This window comes from Dendrobates tinctorius, unplaced genomic scaffold, assembly GCF_039654945.1.
Source record: "Dendrobates tinctorius isolate UK_male_01 unplaced genomic scaffold, ASM3965494v1 ptg000006l, whole genome shotgun sequence".
In the NCBI taxonomy this organism is placed as follows: Eukaryota; Metazoa; Chordata; class Amphibia; order Anura; family Dendrobatidae; genus Dendrobates; species Dendrobates tinctorius.
The window spans coordinates 2,903,301-2,928,973 of NW_027361674.1; the positions used below are offsets into that span (position 1 = coordinate 2,903,301).

Here is a 25,673-nt window from a genome sequence, read left to right on the forward strand (position 1 = left end):
GACAGGATAAAAGACCAGGATGCATATATGGAGTGGCTAGGATGGATATATGGGGGAGGGGCAGGACAAGGGACCTGGTTGGATATATGGGGTGGGGGGGATGGCCAGGATGAATATATGGAGGGGGACAGGATGGATATATGGAGGAGGGGCAGGACACAAGGGACCAGGATGGATATATATGAGGGGGCAAGAATGCATATATGGGGGGCCAAGATGGATATATGGGGGGGAAGGGCAGGACAAGGGACCAGGAAAGATATGATGTGCCAGGATGGATATATGGGGGGGAAGGGCAGAACAAGGGACCAGGATGGATATATGAGGAGTCAGGATGCATATATATGGGGGCCAAGATAGAGTTATGGGGAGGGGGGCAGGGCAAGAGACCAGGATGCAAATATATGGGGGAGGGGGGAGAAGGTTGCATATATGTGGGGCCAGGATAGCTATATGGGGAGGGACCCAGGACAAGGAACCAGGAAAGATATATGGAGGTCCAGGAGTGATATATGGTGGGGAAGGACAAGGGACATATGAGGGCCAGTATGTATACCTGGGGAAGCGGGATAGATCTCTGGGGGCCAGTCTAGACAAGGGACATAGGGAGCCAGGCTGGGGCATATTATAAAATATACTGTAGGGGGTCAGGCTGGATGAGATTATTAACTAAAGGGGGCCAGGATGAGGGGCTTAATTACTGTTTGAGGGCCAGAATGAGGAACATGCTATGTTAGTTTATGGTGATAAGTGGAGAACATAATTTGTTTAGTGTACAGTTAGGGACATTATTACTACTGTAATTTAATTTACTTTGTAGGAAACGGTTTTTCATGGAGGGAACAAAAGGGGGGATCCTGTTCCTGTGCAGGATGGCACTACATCGCTTTTCTTCTTCATCTGACAGAGTAGAAGTCAGGGAAAAAGTATGGAAAATGCTCTGGAAGTGATCAGCTATTGATGACTTATTTTTTACAGAGACGAGTCCTGGTTGGAAGAAATGACGGCGGTCTGTGCTGGTTGAAGAAAAGTGAAGATGAAGGACTTCAACTACAGACGTCACTGGTGAGTCAGTGCATTACATGTACACACTATATACTGTGTACAGAGCTCCTGTGTATAATCACTGGTGATCCCTGTATTACCTGCACACTCACTATATACAGAGCTCCTGTGTATAATGTCACTGGTAATCACTGCATTACCTGTGCACTGACACTATATACAGAGGTACTGTGTATAATATCACTGGTGGTAATAACAGTGTTAGTATTGTGGTTTGTATTCATAGTCAGTATTGTAGTATTCAGTCACTGTGGTGGTAATTTGAGGTCTGGTCACGGTGTGGCAGTATTTCTCCTTGTGTTATTATTTGGTCACTATATGCTGGTAATGTCATATTATTTGGTCACTATGTGGTGGTAAGGGTGGTCTGTTTATGGTGTGGTGGTATTATTCGGTCACTGTGTGGTCTGGTCATGGTGTGGTTGTATTTCTTCCTGTATGTGGTGGTATTGGTATAGTGGATTGTATTGTGAATGGTTGTCATTTGCTCTCTCTGATATTGAGAGAATTCTTTATTTCCATTAGAGATTAAATACTTTGTACACAGCAGCAGAGATGCACTTACAGAGTGTTTCCTGTGAAAAAGAGTAATCATCTCTCCACAGGATAAGTGATAATGTATTCATTGGTGGGAGTCTGGTTACTTGGACCCATTCAGCAGAATGTGGGACTTTTCATCCCCATTAGACTGGAGTGGCATGTCTGACTTGACCACTGATCCATTCTTTCCCTCAGTGGCTGCACCTGTTTTTTTTTTTTCTTGAAGCTCCAAAGAGGGTGAATTGAGCTGCGGTCAGATATCCCACCGGCCGCTCCATTTTAAAATGGGGATAAGTATCCTATCAACGATAAAACTTCCTCATTCTTCTGATCTGTGCAGTTTCTAATGGTCGGACCTAAGCGATCACCTATCCTGGATCGGTGATAGCTTGTTTTAACCAAAGAACCCCATTAAACTACTGTAATTATACATCCCAGTTATGGGGGCACACAGATGTGCAGGATCTGCCTGTGTTTTATAGCCGAAGCTCCACTATAATGGGGATAACGACTGACAGATATTTGCATATAGCTGTAGGGTGGACCCCAGACACCCCAGTCCAACCCCAATTAGATGCCATTCCATAAAATTGTGGTGAGCCCCCTCCATAGATAAGAAGCCCCCACACATGAACGGTCTCAGGAGGCTTTACTGTTGGCAGACTCAAAGTGTAGGGAAGGTGACCTGACGGACTTGTCAGAATAGAGAAAGGAAGGTTTGCACAGTTTAGACAGGTGTCAGTTATTACAGTGGGGAAGCCGCCAGGAAAGTGTAGTAGACATGCAGTACCTTGGGTTGACCATTAGAGGGCAGGGAGGAGCTTAGGGCTTAAGAAACTGTTGGTCATGGGGGGGGGTAGGGGTGGAGTCAGAGGGAACCAGGCAAGTTATAAATTTGACAGGAGGGTTCCAGAAAGTTCCAGTCTCCAGGGGGAGCTCAAGTGACAGGAGGACTACGACAGTTTGTGCACTGTGAGGAAAACCAAACCAGGGGGACTGAGGAGAGAGAAAGTCGGGGGGGGGGGGGGTGGTCCTGACACAAAAGTACCGCGGCATAGACGAGGCACAGAGGAAAAGCATACCGTATTGAGAGACGACTGATCAGCAAAAGTACTGTTGGTTTACGGGCCTAAGAATGCCACAGTGACGGATCTGAGCGTCTAAGAGTGAAGAGGGGACGATGCGTACATGTACGTCCCCGGTGTAAAGTACGCTGTGCGTGAAGCGGCCCTGGATATGGATGACCGCGAAGGAGATCTTGTTGTGTACTGTGAGGGCCGTCAGTCGGACGATGACAGAATAAACTTGGACCTGTTGAACCTGATAACTGCCTCATCTTGTGTCTTTACGCTGCTGCGCGGTACCCAGAGGGACAACCCCCCAGCCCAGCAACCCTACAAACTCATGGTAGTGCTCACCTTTTCTTCTCTGGACATGTTTCCAGAGGTCCCAAACAGATTGAAGGGGACTTCAGAGAAAACAACTTTGCAGAAAACAAAGGGATTTTGACTGCAGATGATTTGAAAATATACGTGGAAGGTATTTTCTCTAATCCATCCTCCCAAAAATGAGAACGTGCATACAATTAGGGAAACAAGTGATTTCCAAGACAGCAGAAGAACGTGTGGGAAGGGAGAGGAACACAGCATGTGCGCCTCCAGCCTTAGATCCCTTTGGAGTATCTACACTGGGCTGGCGGTGTTCCCAGAAACCCATAGAAAAGGAGCGTTTCTCCTTCCAAAAGAGAAGTTTCTCCACAGCACTAGACGTTCGCCAAATACCTTATCTAGGGTCATCGACTGTGCACACACACACACGCACACACATTAGGGAGAGTTACTACCCAAGTGTGCAGACTTTGCACCGCATTACGCAATTTAGACTACTTTTGCACAGCTCACTCGACAAGGTGGGTGACTGATAGGAGAGCCTTTAGGGTGCTGAAAGCCAGCCATCAAGTGGTGTAAAGAGCTTTTAAAAAAAAAAATGTCTAGGAACATGTGCCGAGTTTATCATGCTATGTGCACGTTCTCACATCTTCAGACTGCACAGGTGAGGCTTAAGGCCCTGTTACACGCAACGATATTGTGAACGATATCATTGCAATGTCACCAGTTTGGTGATGTTGCAGCGATGTCGAAACGACATTGTTGCATGTGACACGTAGCAGCGATCAACGATCAGTTGGCTGATCATTAATCGTTGCCTAATGGTCTGGGCCATAAATCTATCGTTGGTCTCCCGCTGGGCAGCACACATCACTGCGTTTGACAGCAAGAGACCAACGATCTGCAAGCTCCCAGCGCCATACAGCAGACGCTGGGAGCTGGTATCCAGGGGTAATCAGGGGGTATCTAAGGGTCATGCGCCGCTTAGATACCCGCTGTTTACCATGGATACCAGTTTGCTTGCTGGTCCTAATCGTTGGAGAGTCTGCCTATGTGACAGCTCACTATGTCCCAGCGATCCCATCCACGTCAGATCGTTGGTGGGATTGCTGGGACATTGAAGCGTGTAATGGGGCCCTTACACCATCAGGTAGATAACCGAGTCTGCCCCCACTCTCTGGTGCTATTACAGGACACTCCAGTTACCAAATAAGCAGCTCCACCACTTTAGGGAGACATTATTGGGCTTTCAATAATTTAGTGAGGGTCCATGAACCCCATTATGTTAGATGGAGGATTCTCTGGCACCACTCTTTTGCATCAGGCTGAAGTCTTCATATACCTGCCTGGAACCATGCACAATAGTCAGGTATGATATCTGCAATCCTGGCAGATTAGGTCATCAGTGGTGCCAACTTCCAATGCAGACACCATGAGTGGTGGGTAGACAACAGCACAAGTGACAGATTTTGGCCTTTGAAGTCACTTATGTAGGGAAGGGGAATTAGTTCGTGGTTCACGTGCATGGGTTTCTGCAAACCTCATGCATATATAACCTGCAACAAGATTGCCATGTGTGAATACGTCTACCCTGCCTAAAAATAAGCCGGATTACTTACCGGTAATGCTCTTTTAATGAGTCCACGACAGCACCCACTTGGAGAGAGGGATCCGCCCATAGGAACAGGAAACCTACAGAGATAAAAGAGGGCGGTCCGCCTCTCCCCTCAGTTGGATTTCAGAGTACCAGGAGGACCGCCAATTATTAGGCCATTATATTATCCAATATTCTAAATTTATTAACTTTACAACTAAGAAGGTGTATATACATTATGTTAACGTCTAGGGAGGGTTAGTGAACGGGTGCTGTCGTGGACTCATTAAAAGATCATTACCGGTAAGTAATCCGGCTTTTTACTCTTCGCCACGACAGCACCCACTTGGAGAGACTTTCAGAGACCTTCACCTGGGAGGGACCACCGTGCCGAGGACCGCTCTACCAAAGGCTAGGTCAGATGAGCATGATAAATCAAGCCTATAGTGATTATAAAAGGTAGAGGGTGTAGACCAGGTTGCCGCCTTACATATAGACTCGATTGCGACATCTCCCCTCTCTGCCCAGGAGGAAGCCATAGCTCTGGCGGAATGTGCTCTGATACCCTCCGGAGGATTTTCATTGCTCTCGGAGTATGCCAGCCCAATCGCGTCTCTGATCCACCGAGAGAAAGTACCCCTTGTGACTTCATATCCCTTCTTTTGGCCCTGGAAGGAAACAAATAGAGCCCTACTCTTCCTCCAGCTGCTAGACCTCTCAATGTATTGTAATACAGCTCTTCTAACATCTAGTGTATGGAACTTTTCTTCCTCTGGAGTAGAAGGGTTACTAAAAAATGAAGGGAGGTGGATCTCTTGTGATCTATGAAACTTCCATGCTACCTTTGGTAAGTATGAGGGGTCTGGTTTTAATATTAACTGATCCCGGAATGTCAACAGAAAAGGGGGTTCTATTGAAAGTGCTTGTATGTCGCTAACTCTTCTGGCTGAGGTTAGTGCAACTAGCAGTACTGTTTTGAAGGATAGGTGTTTAAGGGATATTGAATCTAAAGGTTCAAAGGGAGGACGTGTTAGAGCCTCCAGAACCAGGTTTAAGTCCCAAGGAGGAACTCTAGGTATGTGCACCGGCTCACTCCGCTCACAGGCCGAGATGAATCTGCTTTCCCATCTATTGCCTGCCACGTTATAACTATAGAGGGCCCCTAGAGCCGACACCTGTACTTTTAGTGTGTTAACAGCTAGCCCTAATTCCTTCCCTTTCTGTAGGAACTCTAGGATCGCTGTAATCGGAATTTCTCCAGAATTCGGGCCTGTGTGGGACTCTAGGAATTTTCTCCATACCCTGGTGTAAATTTTTGTCGTTGTCACTTTTCGACTTTGTAGGAGTGTATTGACTAATCCCTCCGAGAATCCTCTTGATCTCAACATTTCCCTTTCAAGTTCCAAGCCGTCAAGTGGAGATTGTCCACTTGGGGATGGAAGAATGGCCCCTGTGAGAGGAGCCCGGGGGTTGAAGGAAGCACCCACGGGTCTGTCACTGACATTGCTTGCAGGCAAGAAAACCAAGGCCTCCTGGGCCAGAATGGTGCTATTAAGATTATTCGTGCTTCCTCTGCTCTGATTTTCCTGATCACCTGCGGTAGTAGTATGATTGGGGGAAATGCATATGCCAGTTTGAATTGCCACGGGGCCTGGAGGGCATCCAGAATTTCCGGATTGTCTGTCATATTTAGAGAGGCGAACCTTCGCACCTGTCTGTTTTCTAGGTGGCGAAGAGATCTATTTGGGGACGACCCCATAGTGCCACGATGCGTGTGAATATCTCCCGGCTTAGACACCACTCTCCTTGTCGCAGTGTATGGCGGCTTAGAAAATCTGCTTCCCAATTGTCTCTTCCCCTTATGTGGAGGGCTGAGAGAGACAAAAAATGTTTTTCTGCTAGGGATAAAATCCTTCTTGTGGAAGACATTAAGGTGACTGATCGAGTTCCGCCTTGTCTGTTCAGATATGCGACTACTGTGGTGTTGTCCGAAAGGATTCTCAAGTTTTCCCCTTGTAACTGTGGAAGAAAATGACACAATGCATGATAGACTGCCTTTAGTTCTTTTAAATTTGACGAATCCTGATCTTCACCTATATCCCATAGGCCTTGGGCAAAACTATTTCCCATATGGGCTCCCCATCCTGTGGGGCTAGCGTCCGTGATAATTATACGGGAGGGTGTTATAACCCAAGGTACTCCTCCCGCTAAGTTATCCCTTAGCCACCATGCAAGGGAGGTTAGGACCTCCTGGGATAGCGTGATTTTCTTTGTCAGATTCCCCCGATCCCGGGATTCCTCTAAGAGAATTTGGTGTTGTAGCTCCCTCGTGTGGAACTGGGCCCAGCGAACTGCGGGGATGCAGGCAGTAAGGGATCCCAGGAGGGACATTGCTTCCCTTAAAGATATGTGTGGCCGATCTATTGCCATCCTCACTTTCTAATTGCTGAAATTTTTACCTGTGACAGCAGACATTTTTGGTATATGGAGTCTAGCTCGAGACCTAGGAAGGACTGAACAGACTGCGGCTCGATTCTGGACTTCTTGAAGTTTATTATCCACCCTAGGGCCTGTAGGGACAAGATTGTATCAGCAACTCGCTCATTACATTGCCGAATTGAATTCCCTACTATCAAAAAATCATCCAGATAGGGTACTATTAGTGTGTCCTTCTGGCGTAAAAAAGCCATCACTTCCAGCATCACCTTTGTAAATACTCGTGGTGCGATGGAAATGCCGAATGGCATGGCTGTGAACTGGAGATGCTGTATGGTGCCATCGAGGAGGACCGCCACTCTGAGGTATCTCTGATATCTGCAATGGATGGGAATATGATAATAAGCATCCTTCAGATCCAAGCCTGCCATCATACAATTAGGGAAGAGGAGCTTAATCGTGGATCTTATGGATTCCATCTTAAATTTATGATTTATTATAAATGAATTTAATTTCTTCAAGTTGATTATCGTCCGGAATGACCCGTCTGGTTTAGGTATCAGAAAGAGAGGGGAGTAAAATCCTCTCCCTTCCTGCCCTTTAGGCACATGGACCAAAACTGAGATTGGCTCCAAATCTCAGCCTCCAGGGCCTGCTGTTGAATTGGTGAGCTGAAGGATGTTATGATTAACGAATTATGGGGTACCTGATGAAATTCTATCTTTAACCCTTCTTTAATAATGCCCAGAACCAAGGGCTAAGCGTAATTTTCTCCCATTCTCGAAAAAAATTTTTTAGCCTCCCTCCTACTGGAGGGACTGGCTCCTCAGTTCCTGTCCCTGCGGAAGGAGGAACCTCTAAACATGGCACCTTTGCCCTTTCCTTCCTTTGTGGCCCAGCGGTTCTGATTTTCTGCTGGTCTTCCTCAGCCAAATTGTCTTCTCCTAAACGCCCTCCTATAAAATGGGAGAGGAGGGTTAGGGAATCCTTTTTTCCTTTCTTTTGCCTTCGTAAGGATTTCATCTAAGGCTTTCCCAAATAAGAACTCACCCTCGCAAGGAATGGTACAAAGCTTTGCTTTGGATTGGGTGTCACCTCTCCAGCTTTTTAGCCATAGGCTACGTCTGGCGTTATTAGCCAACCCTGCTGTTCTGGCTGCCATCTGTAAGGAATCAGCCGAAGCATCTGCTATATATGCCGCTGCGCCGCGAATTAGAGGTATGGTGGCTCGTAGCTTGTCTCTGGAGATCTTCTGGTCTATTTGCTGGTCTAGTTGGTCGATCCAGACCAGCATAGAGCGAGCTGTGCAAGCAGGGCTGTGGAGTCGGTAAGCCAAACCTGCGACTCCGACTCCTCAATTTCCCTTACTCCGACTCCAACTCCGACTCCACGACTCCCACACATATTGCTTATATTTAAGTGAAAAATTTATTGTAGTACAATGTGAACCTCAGACATTTAATCATTTTTATGATCCAATAATCAAGATATTTAGATAGAACAGAATATATATTGGTGTACTACCCGGTTTTCATTCTTTTTGGTACAGATACGATATGGATAGACAGATATGGATAAATGGATATATAGATAGAGCAGATTTCTAATCTGCTTTTGCTATTGAAAACATTATCTATGAGCTCAAAAACCTTTCAGGTGATGCAGTTTTTTTTAAAAAGATGATCAGCTTTTGCAGCTGAAAAACGTATCCTCAAAAAACACAGGAAAAATGCTGTGTGTGAATGTAGCCTTAGATCAGGAATATAACAGCCATTTATAGGACATTTCATAACTTTCCCAAACTCCTATGAAAAAATATTCAGCACATCCTGCATTGAACTACTGTACCCAATTTATTATATATTTTAGGAGTCGGAGTCGGTCCATTTTATACCAACTCCGACTCCACCAAAATGAGCACCGACTCCACCTCCACAGCCCTGTGTGCAAGTACTAGCTATTGCCGGTTTAAACGTGTCGGTAGCTGCCTCCCATGCCCTTTTTAATGAGGCGTCAGCTTTGCGGTCCAGAGGGTCTTTTAGAACCCCCGAGTCCTCCACTGGTAAGATTGTTTGCTTTGAGGCGGAGGCCACTGCCGCGTCTACCTTCGGAACCTTAACCCATGTCGACAAGTCTTCGTCGTTAAAGGGGTACCTTCTCTGAGGTTGAGGGAAGATACCCTCTCTGGTCCTGTCTCTCCCATTCCTTCTTAACCAGAGCTTTTATCGCTGGAATAACCGGAAAAACTCTCCTCTGTCTGTCAGACCTGCAAACATAATTTCCTGAGTCGTTTGCGGCTCCTTTGTATCTGTGCATCCCATTGTATTCCTCACGGATTTAACTAAATTATCCATATGATCTAAAGGGAAACAGCAACGGCCCTCCATCTCTGAGGAGGATGCTGATGCATTAGAACTATCCGAGGCTATTTCGCCCTCATCGGTGTCTACGGCGTCTGCTGGCTTAGTAGTTTCGATATTAGTAGGCCTGCTAGACTGGCTTAGGGCCTGTAGTTCTTCCCTAATTATAGCCCTTATATCTGCAGCTGATGTTGATGCCTGTTTTGCCATTTCGTTTATGCATCTTTTGCACAGTCTTTTTGTGTAAGAGTCCGGTAGCGGACGTGTACACAGGGTACATTCTTTATTTTTTGATTTTTCCTTCCTCTTAGTCTGAGATAGAGAGAGACATTTTATCAGCTTGATAGGCAGAGAGTCGTCTACTCACCCAGAGAAGCTGTAGGTACCGGCTCAGGAGGCTGAGAAGGAGGCTTGTTGGCGTGGCTACGATCCGAGGACCCTCGTCTTGCGTGGTCCTTGGCTGCTGCTGCGTCACCTGCCTGGGGATGCGTGTCCTGCCTTGGTGAAGACATGATTGCACGCCCTATTCCTGTGCCCCAGGCCTTTTGTAAGCCCCTTCATACCTGGTACCTCCCCCTCCAGGTGCGCCTATTTGCGGCTCCTTAGTATGCGCTTCAGCACTGAGACTAGCCGCCCACGCTCTGCAGATTAAATCGCTTTTTTTTTTTTCTACTGGAGGGGGCGGGGAGCGCCTCTCTGCTTGCAGTGCCGCCCAGCCGCGCGTGCACTCTGAGCCGAGGAACCTCTGGTAACCCGGAAGTTCCTCCTTACCACTTCCTGCTGCGCTGCATGTGCGTCCTCCTGGACGCTGAAGCCCTTTAGGAACGCCAGAGGCTGCCGTTTTCTCTGGTTCCTGCGCCCCCACATGGACCGGAATGGATCCTCCCGCCCGGTGTCATGTCATCCACAGAAGAACCCCGGTCGGCGCCACCCGGTACCGGTGTTTCTGCCCATCCGTCCATACCAGCCGAGGAGGGAGCCGGATTCCAGCACTCCCCCGTCGCTGCCTCTGGACCGGAACCCCTGCCGTTCTCGCAGACACTGCACAGGCGGTTCCTTGGCCCAGGTAAGTCTGTAGCGTATCCTGCGGTTCCCCTTCGGAACAGGAAACCAACTGAGGGGGCGAGGCGGACCGCCCTCTTTTATCTCTGTAGGTTTCCTGTTCCTATGGGCGGATCCCTCTCTCCAAGTGGGTGCTGTCGTGGCGAAGAGTAAAAGAGATTGTGCTAGTGGCAGCTCCGATCCTGCTCAGTACTGTGCAGTGTACCATAGAGAGGGTCCAGCTAATATGAGTCTTCTCATTTTTGGATCCACAGCAGTGGATCTCCCCCCCCCCCCCCAACCGAGCAGATGTTAGCCCACTTTTTTGCATCATGGTGGATGGAAATTAGACAGATACTGTATCAAGGCAAGACCAATGTTTATTTCTAGTTTTGCTTTTTTCAGTAGCATTGCAGCCATCAAGAAAAAAAAAGAAAAAAAAAAAATTAAAAAACCTCTAAAGAAAACCCATGAACAGATGGAAGACGTTTCTACACTGTTACTAAGCAGGAGTTGGGTCCCAAGATCTCAGTGAGGCTATTGATCCAATAAATTAGAAAGCATGGCCATTAAAAGTGCATTCATTTTTGTGCTGGGATGAGGTCATCGATGGATTTGCCTTTCTCCAGACGCTTTTCCATCTCAACAAGCAGCTTCACACCATCTACCACCATCTGAACCAGTTCCACCTCAGAGAAGCCGAGGCGATCGGCGTTTGAAACATCAAAGACGCCACCAACTGCCGCAGTGTCTACACCCCCTGGTGGGAAAAACAGAACAGCAAGGGTTAAAAAGGCCAAGTGTGAAGCACTACAGCATCTTTACATGTAAGATAACATACTGGGAAGGCCCCCCCCCCCCCCCCCAATAATACAAAAATTAAATTGAGCGACAGCCATTAGAATCCTGAAAAGTCCCTGGGCCTTGGCTACTAAAGGACAGACATCTCCATGCTTGCAGAGCTCAGCGGGAACTTCAGGTACCAGTCAGAGTTGGATAATGGGAATCATGACCCTCATACAGCCTTTAGTGGTGGTCTCTAAAACCAGTGGAATGTGCCAAGTCAGAAACCTCCATTATGTAGCTTTGACAAATAGTAGGTTTTAGGTGCAACATGAGCAGTGACTAACAGCTTGTTACCTGTTCCTCTCTTTTGGAGTCTCAACCTCTTCAAGATTTCACCAAACTTTTCATTTTTGCTCAGATTTGGCAATTTAATATGGACTCCGGCTCGAAGACCAGTGCCGAGGTTGGAGGGGCAGGTCAAGATATAACCAAGGTGCTGATTCCACATGAATTCGTAACCCTTGTTCTTAAATAAGGACTCAATCTGAAAGGGAAAAAAAAAAAAAATTAATTATGTTAAGATATTCCAGAGATTGTACTCAACCAAAAGGGTCCACAGCGGACTTCTCTATACCTACACTAACGATTTCATTAGCAAATCCATGTGTACAAGTAATGAAGTTAGTGGCCAAGCGGTTAGAAGAGGTTGACCTTAGAAGGGCTTCTGCCATCCTATTACATGCCCCATGGACAAGAGTTGTTACCTTCACAATTGGCCAAAATTACACTAGTAGCTCATACCAACCCTTAAGCAGAAAGCAAAAGAAAAATATTGCTTTTTTTTTTTGGGGGGGGGGGGGGAAAGCTGTTACTCTCCAATGGTTGTGCCATTAGAGTGAATGGCAGTCATGTTTCTGTCCACCATTTTTAAAGGCTCCCCCCCCCCCCCCCCCCCAACTGTTTAATGGAGTGTCACATCTCAACTGCAGAATGTGGAGTTACTTACAGTTGTCAGTCCATCGCAGAACCTCTTGAAGACCTCCTTCATGTTGCCACCCTTCTGCATGGAGATCACACGGAGATGATCCTCCTCGTTGATCCAGACAAGGAAAGTCTTGTTGTCATTGTGCCTTTTAATAAAAACGCATTAATGTTGAGACCAAGGCAACTTAGCCTCAGTTTTACCAATTTCACACATTGTTCACTCACTGGCATCACCACATTAAGTCATATAGATGCAGAATACATACAGTGGTGAAGGAGAAAAAAAAAAAAAAAAAAAAAAAGGAAAAGGGAGAATAGTCAGCCACCAATTGTGCAAGTTGTCCCAATAAAAAGATGAGGCCTGCAATTGACATCATAGGTAGACCACAGCTATGAAAGTCAAATGAGAAAACAAATCCAGAAAAATCACCTTGTCTGATTTGGAAAGATTTATTTTGCAAATTATGGTGGAAAAATAAGTATTGTCATTAACAAAAATTAATGTTGTTATTTATCCTTTGTTTGCAAGGTCAAATGTTTCCTGTAAGTCTTCACAAGGTTGGCACCCACTGTTGGTTGTATGTTGGCCCATTCCTCCATGCAAATCTCCTCCAGATCAGTGACGTTTTGGGCAACATGGATTTTCAAATCCCTCCAAAGATTTTCCATGGGGGGGTTGAGATCTGGAGCCTGGGTAGGCCACTCCAGGACCTTCATATGTTGCCCTGGCAGTGTGCTTGGGATCGTTATGCTGAAAGACCCATCCACGTTTCAGCTTCAATGCCCTTGCTGATAGGAGGTTTGCACTCAAAGTCTCACAATACATGGCCCCATTCATTCTTTCAGGTACATGGATCAGTCGTCTTGGTCCCTATGCAGAGAAACAGCCCCAAAGCATGATGTTGCCACCCCCGTGCTTCACAGTAGGTATGGTGTTCTTTGGATGCAACTCAGCATTCTGTCTCCTCCAAACACGACGAGTTTTGTTTCTACCAAACAGTTCTACTTTGTTTCATCAGACCATATGACATTCTCCCAATACTCTTCTGGATACTCCAGATGCTCTCTAGCAAACTTCAGACAGGCTTGGATATGTACTGGCTTAAGCAGGGAGACATGTCTGGCACTGCAGGATCTGAGTCCCTGATGGTGTAGTGTTACTGATTGTAGCGTTTGATACGGTGGTCCCAGCTCTATGCAAGTCATTCAGTAGGTCCCCCCGTGTGGTTCTGGGATTTTTGCTCACCATTCTTGTGATCATTTTGACCCCACGGGGGTGAGATCTTGCATGGAGCCCCAGATCGAGGAAGATCAGTGGTTTGTATGTCTCCCATTTTCTTATTATTGCTCCCACAGTTGATTTCATCACACCAAGCTGCTTGCCTATTGCAGATTCAGTCTTCCCAGCCTGGTGCAGGGATACAATTTTGTTCCTGCTGTCCTTTGACAGCTCTTTGATCTTCACCATAGTGGAGTTTGGAGTGTGACTATTTGAACTTATCAGTATAAAAGACACCTGTCCACAACCTCAAACAGGTGCCATTGCTACAGGTAATGAGTGGAGGACAGAGGAGCCTCTTGAAGAAGTTACAGGTCTGTGAGAGCCAGAAATCTTGCATGTTTTTTTAGGTGACCAAATACTTACTTATTTCCCACCATATTGTGCAGAATAAATCTTGCCAAATCAGACAAGGTGATTTTCTGGATTTGTTTCTCATTTTGACTGATAGTTGTGGCCTACCTATGATGTCATTTACAGGCCCCTCATCTTTTTAAGTGAGAGAACTTGCACAATTGGTGGCTGACCAAATACTCCCCCCCCCCCCCCACTGTATTGGGCATATCATTAGTGCAACAGGTGCAAGTAGAGGGGCAGTCACCCTGGGGAATAGGTTTAAGGATGATAGTATTTGTGGAGTCACCGATGATCTGGGGCAGTACACCAGGGGCCACTGGATTCTTGAGAGAGTTCCATTTGGGTGTCAGACAATAATACAGTTAGAATCAGTGGCAGAGCAAGGAGCCATAGGTCCCACTACATCATGTGGCAAGGAAAGAGGATTTGATTTCTTAGATACATTTTTTATTTTTTGGAGGGGAAGGGGTGGCACAAACGTATTAATTTTGGATGAGGCGCTCGGGGATACAATACATGCATTGCCCTGGGGGCTGGCAAACTACAGTATTACAGAGTGATGGCTAAGGGTCCAGGCTTGTGGGTGTGTGGTCACATTCTGTTATATGAATCTGGGGCATACGTCACTTGTGCACCTGCAGGTTGAATTTTGGGAGGTCGCACATTACCCAACATATCTCCCCATATTGTGGATTGAGCAAATTCCTGTATTGTAGTGTCAGACTTCCCAATTTATACCTTTCTACCTACCAGATGCCCCTGGCGTCAGGCCAATCCCGGGCCATTCCAGAGGCCAGAAGCAGAGGAGACACAGGTTTGTCGAAGAGGAAGTGATCGTCGATCAGCTGCTGTTGCTCTTCTTCAGTCATGCTCTTGAGGGCATAGTACGTTCCTTTCAAGTCACCATCCAAGCTGGAAAGAGCTGAGCAAAAAAAAAAAAAAAAAAAAAAAAAAGTTTATACAGGAGTCAATCCACCAGAACTATAAATATGAGTTTGGGGAGTCGCCCCCTTCTCTGGTCTTGTAGTCACAGAAGAGCCATTCACAGGGCACCATGATCTCATTCAGTCCCTCCACCATCCCACAAGGATACAAGCATTCATTCAGCCACGCTACGAAACCACAAGACATGGGTGACTGTCTAAACATGGCTGCTGGCCAAAATACTTTGCCGTTTTCTCTGACAGATGCAGGTGAAACCCACAACAGAGACCCAACCTGAAGATCCTGGGCACCATGCAAAGTATGTGCCAGGCCCCCCTACCTACCATGTCTAGCACTGTTATGTGGCCCATGCAGGCACAACTATTAACACCACCCCCCTGTAGGAAAAAAAAACAACCCTAAGGCTGGTTTCACATTAGCGCTTGTGCGCAGCGCATTGTGCACACCCATGCGCACCTATGTTTAACATGACATGCGCATGGTCTTGCGCACACTTGCGTTTTTGTGCGCATGCGTTTTTGTCTTTTGCGCCAGACGCAACATGTTGCATTTTTTGGTCGGCCCTGTCTCGTCAAAAAAATGCATGCGCACGGAATGCGCAAAAACACATTGAAGTCTATGGGAACGCATGCGTGCGCATGGTCTTGCGCACGATTGCGGTAAACTAGTCTAGAATGTTCTCTAGGCAATGGAAAAAAATGTCACACCTAAAAACGCATACAAAAAACACATGTAAATCGCAAGCAACGCTGTGTTTTTTGACGCATCAGCGTGCGCATGACGTTTAAAAAACGTGCGTTTGTTTTGCGTTTATGCGCTGCGCAAAAAAACGCTAATGTGAAACTAGCCTAAATCCCATATTGTAAAAACAGAACATTTTGTTGTGGAGAAAGAAAAAGCAGGATGGCACTCACCGTTCATGTGAATCAAGTCACTTTATTTCACATACACAGGGCATCGGCACGGGAGCAATGTGCTGGAAGACGAACAGCCATTTCGCTTCAATAGGTCCTATGATAGGTGAGTGCCATCCTGCTTCCCCCCCCCCCCCCCCTCCTCCACAACTAAAGATAGATTGAATGATTTTTTTCTTTTTTCCCCTGCCCACAAGCCAAGATGCACCGTACTCAGTTTCCATATACAGCCAGGTATTTAATAGGGTTTGCTTGTAGGAAGGCACGTCCTTAAAAGGTCCGAGACTTGGAACACCCAGAGTCTGAATCCCTGAATACAATGAAACCGAATAACCCGAATTATGCAGGATCTACCATCAATACAACCCTCTGCCATCTCTTACAGCCAACCTGCTTACAGATGCATTTTCCCCTTACAGATTGTGTTCATGGAAACTTTAGTCATTGAGCACAGAAGGAGGAATGCTTGTGAGGAAAAAGGTCCAATTAAAGTGAGGCTCATTATCATTAATTCACAAGATAAAGACTACCTTCAATGGAGAGCTTCTCGATGGCTCGTCTTTCGCCACGGCTGCAGTGAGGTGGGAGGCAGAATCCCCGGACGCTCCTGCCAGTTCTGACACGTGAGCTAAGAACATAGTTTGGGTCCAGGTCATCACCACCCTGATAAGAGTAATATTCAGTTTTACATTATAAACCCTACAAGATTAGGATACACACCAGCATCATATTTCTCGTGCACCTTCAGTTTTGCTGCCAATTTCCCCACCAGGTATTAAGTAGACAACTGCTCTTGTATGGTTTCTCCATACATCTATTTGTTAGAACTGTCCTTGAGCAATTTAAATTACCAGACATCCCAGTGATCGGTACTAAAGAAAAATCAGGTGTTCCAACTTCCCTGCAGCACCTCCAGAGATTCGAGTTAGTGGGCTGTCTAATGCAGAGACAATCCTTCAAAGCCAGAGGCCATGTTCACTGAGGGGTTTTGGCAGAGTTTAAAATATTATATATAAAATAATTTGGAGTTTCCAGAAAAGACTCCATGTGCAAATACATCATAAACTACTCAACATGCAAATAAAAATTATAACAATTACCTTCAGGTGGTCAGAATTCAGGTCTGTTTTGTGCATGTCTGTTGGCTTGTAGCCCCCATGTCTGTCCTCAATGATTGGGTCAAGAAGGTCCTTGTACACATCATAACAATCTTCATCCCCAGCAACACATCCCACTGTCATAATATATGGGTGGCCTACAAATACGAGAGGTCTTAGCATTTACAGAATAAATGGACCACCAATAAATCAGGATCTAAACATATGAAAGGGGGGGGGGGGTGAGGAGAATAAACCCATCAGTTGTGAGGAAAGAAAGACAAACTTGCCAGTGACAGACCAACCCAATATTGAAATACACTACTACTTAACTCTTTATCACCGATGACCTTCGTATATTATTGCAAAAAATTTTTGCACAAAGTCTCCAACTTAGATGTCCAATTATAAACTCAATGTTTACTTGCCAGGTCAGGAGTAGAGATGAGCAAGTTTATTTGGATTTTGTCCCGAAATCTGATTGACATATTTGAACACTATTAGTACCGAATGTCTTATGTTCTGTTCCGAACATAGTCGGTAATTTCTACTCCCATTAACTCATGAAGTTTGGCAAAATACAATATTCGATTCCGAACAAATGCGCTCATCTATAGTCAGGAGATCCTATAGATTTGACCAGTGGCTAGGCTACTTGGCTTAAAAGTTGCAACTTGAGAATTTGTAGACTGAAATATCCACACAAGAGTCAGAAACCATCCAACATGGAGAGATGACGGTTTGAGAGAGATGGGTTGATGGTTGAACACCATCGCTTGTATGAAAACCTGGTAAACAGTAACTTCAGAGAGCCATTACATGTTGGCTGCCATATTAGTTCAGACTGGCCCATAGATGCTCATTGAATAATATCCACAGCGAGATAATTGCTGGACTATGGAACCAACTTATTTCCAGATGATGGTGGTCTGCCAAAACAGATCAGTGTTTGCTAAGCTTGACTGATTAAGCAGTCAGGTCATTCCACTAGTGTGGCCACATTAATGTTTATGGGCATCTCTAATGAAAATTAGATCAATCAAAACAATTGGGAAAACTTGACAATCATTTTAGACAACCCATGATCTGAAGTGTTCTGTGCCCGATGCATCAGCCATAGGATATTTCCAAAAACATCATTTCTTGCCCGGTGTCATTGAACATATATGGCCAGGATGAGCGTCTAAAATAAGTATGGCTTCATCAATGTATTGACTGTTCAGGCGCTTGTTAATGATTGGGCAACCACCGCACCATTTGTAATATAAGCGTGGTACCCATTTAGTTTAAACTACAGGCAATTAAGGTTACCCCCATGCCACTTTAGGAGGTCCTCAGTGATAAAGATCTGCACTTATTGAATTCTAGTGAAAAATAGTCAAGGAAGAGTAAACTCATGTTAATGACACATCATACACACAATGTTACTATAGGACTTCACCGTCATAAGCCTGCTCCGTATCCCAGATTAGGTCAATGGAATATAGTTACGTTCTAACACCTTTCTGGTAGTTACATTTAGTGTAGACCCATCATGTACACTAGGTGGAGATCTGGAGTCAGAGTGACTTTTGGTGCGTCATACCTTGACATTGCTAGGTAAGCTGCCCAAACAATGGCTGCCTCCCCAAGTGAAGGTCACGGGTGAGATTTGGAGTTATGCTAAGTAGTATGCAGAGTACCAGGATTGTCCCAAATCATCCACAATGAAGCAGGGTCAGCCGACTTCTCAGTTTCTTTGACATGTGAAGTATTTACACCTTGGTCATACGATTTGTTGTGATTATGGAGGTCAGGGAATTCTTCCCTTGGCAGAAAACCCTCAACGACTGGCTCGGCCATATTGGAGTTTATTAGACTGAGAATAGACACTGTATAAGTTAACATCTGTCCCCCTTCTTTATAGAAGTGTTGCAAAATTTTCCCAAATTTTACAAGAAAATTTTCAAACGCTGAACAGCTTGGAAAGATAGGATTGAGCAATTCCAGTAGTGAGAATGAGCAGATGGACAGAGGAAGAGAGAAAAAGGATGAGACTTTACCTGGGTTATCAACCCCAGTCTGAATGACATCATCCACAGTAAATCCACTTGGCGTTTGCTTGTCCCTCAGTTTGCTATACATCTCTATATCCAGCACCTTAGCCATATGATTGTTGTGTTGGCTCAAGTCCGGAAACTCATCCTCAACGCAGTATTTCAATTTCAGCTGGTTGTGGGAGTTGCCGAAAGGCATGATTGCACTTTACTGCAAGATTATATGGAACAAAGGGTAAAGAGAAAAAAAACAAAAAAAAACTTTTACAAGTCTGCATTTGACCTTTCGAGTCACCTTGAATTAAGGAAGCCATTTATTTTTTAATGAAATATAGACAATAAGGTCAAATTTGCTCTATGCTCCATCATCCCCAACAACAGTAGTGTTTCCACTTGACCCAAAGCTTATGGTTGTTAATCCAGTAACAAGTCAGATATTAATTACCAAAAATGCCAAGTGCTTTGTAGTCTAGATATCTTACATCATATTCAGGGAAAGCTGGGGAACAATATGGCTGCCTTCCTAGCATGATGGTGGTCGCCCAGCTTTTTCATGCACCCAAGTTGGGATGGTTTCCTATTTATCGGGATCCCTCTCTTTAGATCTGCAGTGCTATCATGACCCAAGGAAAGCTGGATGACAAGTCTAATCGAAGCTGCCACCCGACATTCCCAGGGGTCTTAGGAACATGTTGCATAGGTGGTGGTTACTTTTATTTTAGGGGGTATGAGCAAGTGTCAGTCTATTATATTGCAGCAGGTCTCAGTAAAGGATGCCACTAGACCTGGAGCAATACAAGGGATAAGAGGAGAATATATTGCAATAAATGGATTGTTTTACTATGGAGGACTATTGTCTATGGCAGATACAGTGCACGGAGAAGGGAGTCGTGCAGTATAGCCCTGACTGACAGAAAAGCTCCTCTATCCCATCAAGCTTTAGCTGTCAGATACCATTACAAAATGGAAAGCGACTGCAGTAGTCACCCCAAATACAGCTGGCCCTGAGCCCACTGGCTGCACCACAAGCACACGTAGTACCAGTAGGGGGCAGTGCAGATTGACAGAAGGAAGAAAAAAAAAAAAAAAAAAAAACTTCCATTAACTCTTTCACATATAGACCATTCTCTTTGCAGGCAGCTATCATCATCACATTCCTGCAGCAGATGAGTGAGAGACTGCAGATCTGCACAAGGCAAAGAGAGGGGGGGGAGGTTTGAAAAAAAAAAGGGAAGAAAAGAGCAAAAAGCAGCAACGCCCCAGTCTGCAAGAAAAAAAAAAAAAAGGGACACATCCCAAGGACATGCGCCTTAACGCACAGATCCCCTTTAGGGAGCCCCAAGAAGTTCCCCAGCACAGGCTGCATAATGATGGCCAGCCCACCCTAATCCAAGGATATCAGGGGGTCCCTGCTTATGATGCAGGCTGCTGCTGTCTTGTAAGTGGATGACAGATCTTCAGATCTCAGTCTGGAAAGGGGGAAAAGGGATCTGCCCTGGAGCAGTGATACATTGTATCCAGGATCAGACAGCAGGAAACACACTGTATCCTGTGCAGAGGGGAGGGAGCTGCAGGTTACTTACCAGGGATTTCTGCTTACTGGAGGCAAATAATGGAGGACCCTGAGTGACTTCAGGACCAGCAGCTCCCCAGACCTGGAAGGATGTGTGTGAGGGAAGGCTCCCAACCCTTTATATACCACTGCCAGGACAGGCAGCCATTGGCTGATATTTATATTCCATTCATTGGATTGGTGGGCTGGCAGGGGGCGGAGTCAGCCAGGGCTCCTAATCAATGCTCTTCCATCAGAGCTGCCTGCATTGTGCACAGGGCAATGGGAGCAGTGCCTGCATTCCCAGCATCGCCAGGGACGACACAACGTTTGGCCTGGTTTCCGCTTTGCACACATTTCTTTGGAGAAATTGCGTTTATTGGGACTAGTTCTGCTGATTTCCCACAATGAGCTTTTGATGTTGCGGATTTTCTGCATCCATTAAGTAAAATAGGTCACTTGCTATGTACCCACGTATGCAGAAAAAAACGGACTCCTTCCCAGGAAAAACGCGCGTTTTTTTGCGGGATTTTTGCGAGGTTTTTTTTAAGGCTAGTTTCACACTAGCGTTTATGAACGCAGCGACGGCCTGCGCACGGCTGCCGCTAAGCCCCGCCCCCTGCCGCGCCTCCGCCGGTAGCTCCGCCCACCGGCGCATGACGCTGCATGCGCCCAGCGTCCCCTATCTTTATCACAGGGGGCGCAGGCCGTGCGCACTATGCGTTTGGCAGCGCATGCGTCCTTTTGACGGTGCACCGACCTGCGCCAAACGCAACCTGCTGCAGTTTGGTTGCGTCGGCGCACCGTCAAAAAGGCGCATGCGCCGCCAAACGCATACTGCGCACGGCCTGCGCCACCTGTGATAAAGATAGGGGACGCTGGGCGCATGCAGCGTCATGCGCCGGTGGGTGGAGCTACCGGCGGAGGCGCGGCAGGGGGTGGGGCTTAGCGGCAGCCGTGCGCAGGCCGTCGCTGCGCTCATAAACGCTAGTGTGAAACTAGCCTTATGCGTTTTTTACAGGAGCAGCCTCCTGCTCATAGAATATAGTTAGAAATGCGGATTTTTCCGCAAAATTAATGATCATGTTGCATTTTTTACCGCGATGTTTTTTTTTTTTTGCTGAAAAAAACGCATCAATGTGCACAAAAAGTGAGGAATTCATTAAAATGAATGGGATGCTTCTTGTAAGCGTTTTTTTTAAGCGTTTTTGCTGGTAAAAACGTAAAAAAACGCTTACGTGGGTACACAGCCTAAAAAGCTCATCATGGGAACGGAACCTTAGACTATGCTCATACTTTGCTTTTTTTTTCTCTGCAGGCAAAACCTGCTCTCTTGTAAACAAGCTGCTTACAAAAAACAAAACAAAAAACGGGTTTTGCTGCATTTTTCTGGATCCCAAAGTTCAGCTTTGCTTCCGCTACAGAAGCGTGAACACAGGTCACCCCAACACTTATGTGAAACCATAAAACCATTTTTTTTTTAAGAAAAAAAAAAGGGCAATTTAATCAAATTATTTAGTGGAAAAGGATTTTTCTACCTGAAAAAAGTAGTGACTATTCTGAACAAAAAACTTCATGAGTTAATGAAAAAAACAAAACAATTGCAAATGTAACAGCGGGGAAGGTGAATAGGTTGGAAATAGTTCACCGAAGGGCTCATACTCACATTCGAGAAACTCGGACGAGTCTCGCACGTCAATACCCGGCACTCAGGAGCAGAGCATGCGGCTCCATGTATTTCTATGCAAGCACACGCTCCGATCCGAGTGTCGGCAGCAGTGTCGGGTATTGACTTGCGAGACTCGTCCGAGTTTCTCGAATGTGAGTATGACCCTTAGGCCGGGGTCACACTGGCGAGGAATACGGCCGAGTGAGAGGCGCTAAAAGCACGCATTACACACGGACCAATGATTCTCTATGGGGTCCCTCGCACCAGCCGTATATTTCTCATCCGTATTCTACGGTCCGTGCCAATCACAGCATGCTGCGATTGTCAGCGTACTACGCCCGTAGTACGCCAATGCAAGTCTATGGGTGCGCAAAAACAACGGATTACGCACGGACCACACATGTGACCTGCGAGAAATACGCACCAGGTGTCTTTTAGCAAAGTCGGCAATTCAGTGCGCTATACAGTAAACTCACACTGACAGTTTTAATAAAGAAACAAAAGAATTGATATATACACATAGAATGCATATATATATATATATATATGCATTCTATGTGTCTATATCTATTCTTTGGTTTCTGTTATAAACCCTGTCATAGGGCTCCATTATATGTCCATTTTGCAAGCCTGCGAGAAAATCTCGCCATACGGATACCATACGGATTACATACGGATGCTCACATGCGCAAAATACGCGACCGCACATTGCTTATGGATGACCTACGGAGCATTATTTAGGGGTCATTCATCCGTATTTCGCCTGTAAACTACGGACAGTATTTTGCGCAGGTTAGTGTGACCCGGCCTAAGACATTGGCTGAGCAATGACACTGTTTGCTTTCATACTTTGGTCGGCCCTTGAGTTGGTCAGGTATTATTTAATCTCACACCTTGGTCAGCCAATGTTTACTTTACACATCACTAATTTAACGCGAACCTGTCAGCAGTTTTGACCGATATAAAGATACGGCCGCTGCCTTACAGGGCTTATCTACAGCATTCTATAATGCTGTAGATAAGCCCCCGATCCGAACTGCAAGATAAGAAAAACAAGTTTTATTATACTCACCCGGGTGTGGTCCGGTACGATAGATGTCGCAGGTCCGGGTCCGGCGCCTCCCATCTTCTTGCGATGCCACCCTCCCGCTTGCTTCATGGTTCCCCGGCATCGCGCTGCTGCGCAGGCATACTTATCTGCCCTGTTGAGGGCCCAGAAAGGTCAGAGAGCCCCGGCACCTACTCACTGCAGTACTTTGCTCTGCCTTCAACAGGGCAGATAAGCATGCCTGTGCAGGAGCGCAATGCCGGGGAGCCATGAAGCAAGCAGATGGGAGGCGCCGGACCCAGACCTGCGACAACAATCGTACCGGACCGCCTCAAGGGCCGACCAAAGTGTAAAAGCAAATCCATTGGACCGGATCGCCCCACAGGGGAGTATAATAAAAGTTATTTCTCTTCACTTGCAGGTCAGATCGGCATTATAGAATGCTATATATCAGCCCTGAAAGGCGATGGCCGTAACTTGTATCAGCCAAACCTGGTGACAGGTTCGCTTTAATTAAACTGTACTGATCCTAACTTCCATTCTCAGGTGAGGACACCAAGACATTAAGATTTATACTAGGGAAAATCACAAAAATAAATGAGTTTCACACACGGCTGTACCTGCTTTTTTCACTAAAGACACAGCAAAAACCTGATACTTTTTTGTGGCATTTTTGCTGTGTTTTTGCACTTATTGCTTTCTATGAGTGAAAAAACGCTGAAAGAAATGACATTCTGCTGTTTACAAAAAAAGCAGTAGTTTTCAAATTCAGTCTGGAAAAAAAACTATGCTTTCTGAAATCACATAGCTTTTGCTGGTACTGTAAAACGCAACCAAACCGCAACATGTGAACACAGCCTTAGGGTATATTTACATGGAGCAGTTGTTTGTTTTTGCAGGTTACTTTCCTATTCATTTGATTTGTTTTGCAAAAAACATTCCAAAGAAAACCATTTAGGCACATGGAAATGTATTCATTATGCTTTGCTTATATAGCACCATTCATTTCCACAGCACTTTACAGACATTATCATCACTGTCCCCATTAGTGCTCACAATCTAAATTCCCAATAAGTATGTATTTGTTAGTGGAGAAGGAAACAGAAGAAACCGGAGTAAAACCCACACGGGGAGACCAGAATCCCTCAATGTCTGTCCACTATTTCATCCTTCTTCTCCGCTAGATTTCTGAAACTCAACATGGACAAAACAGAATTCATCATCTTTCCCCCATCTCACGTGACCCCCCCTACGAACCTATCAATTACAGTAAATGACTGCCCACTCTCCCCAGTCCCACAAGCTCGCTGCCTCGGAGTAATCCTTGACGCTGATCTCTCCTTCAAACCACATATCCAAGCCCTTTCCACTTCCTGCCGACTTCAACTCAAAAATATTTCACGAATCCGTTCATTCCTCACCCAAGAATCTGCAAAAACCCTAGTCCATGCCCTCATCATCTCTCGCCTTGACTACTGCAACCTCCTGCTCTGTGGCCTCCCCTCAAACACTCTCGCACCCCTCCAATCTATTCTAAACTCTGCTGCCCGACTAATCCACCTGTCCCCCCGCTATTCCCCAGCTTCTCCCCTCTGTCAATCCCTTCACTGGCTCCCAATTGCCCAGAGACTCCATTACAAAACCCTAACCATGACATACAAAGCCATCCACAACCTGTCTTCTCCATACATCTGTGACCTCGTCTCCCGGTACTTTCCCGCACGCAACCTCCGATCCTCACAAGATCTCCTTCTCTACTCCCCTCTTATCTCCTCTTCCCACAATCGCATACAAGATTTCCCTCGCGCATCACCCCTACTCTGGAACTCTCTAACACAACATATCAGACTCTCACCTACCATCGAAACCTTCAAAAAGAGCCTGAAGACCCACCTCTTCCGACAAGCCTATAACCTGCAGTAACCACCGATCGACCAAACCGCTGCACGACCAGCTCTACCCTCGCCTACTGTATTATCACCCATCCCTTGTAGATTGTGAGCCCTCGCGGGCAGGGTCCTCTCTCCTCCTGCACCAGTTACGACTTGTATTGTTTAAGATTATTGTACTTGTTTTTATTATGTATACCCCTCCTTACATGTAAAGCGCCATGGAATAAATGGCGCTATAACAATAAATAATAATAATAATAATAATAATAATAATAATAATAATAACATACAAACTCCTTGCAGATGTTGTCATTGGTCAGATTCAAACCCAGGATTCCAGCGCTGCAATCCTAACCACTGAGCCACCACACTGCCTATATAGAAAGGATTTGCAGTAGCACAAATCTGCAGCATGTGAACATTCCCTTAAACTTGGACTCTCTGTAACTAGTGCGAGAGTGTTAGATGATGTTGGACATGCAATGTCACGAGGCAGAAATATTGCAAATACAAAAAATCTAACAACATTCACTACTAATTCTTAAAGGGGTTGTTCACTTCTTGACAACCCTTCAATAGTAGCCTCAAGGTGCAGCATAAAATGAAAACCCCCACACTAGGGCTGTTCTTAACCAACTCAGATCTGTATCCCCTGTGGTCACCTGACATAATGTGACATGACCACTGCAG

At 45.8% G+C, this 25,673-nt stretch overlaps 1 protein-coding gene across 1 annotated transcript; it reads right to left on the bottom strand.

Annotated features, from left to right (window-relative positions):
* Positions 1–10,786: 10,786 nt before the first annotated feature.
* CKB (creatine kinase B) lies at positions 10,787–20,524 on the bottom strand. Its single transcript, XM_073569933.1, has 8 exons — positions 20,406–20,524; positions 18,829–19,033; positions 16,790–16,944; positions 16,220–16,352; positions 14,581–14,752; positions 12,217–12,340; positions 11,565–11,754; positions 10,787–11,184 (listed from the first exon to the last, which is right to left on the bottom strand). Exons 2-8 carry the CDS (start codon positions 19,019–19,021, stop codon positions 11,006–11,008), a joined length of 1,146 nt encoding a protein of 381 aa, XP_073426034.1. The 5' UTR covers positions 19,022–19,033; positions 20,406–20,524; the 3' UTR covers positions 10,787–11,005.
* Positions 20,525–25,673: the final 5,149 nt, after the last annotated feature.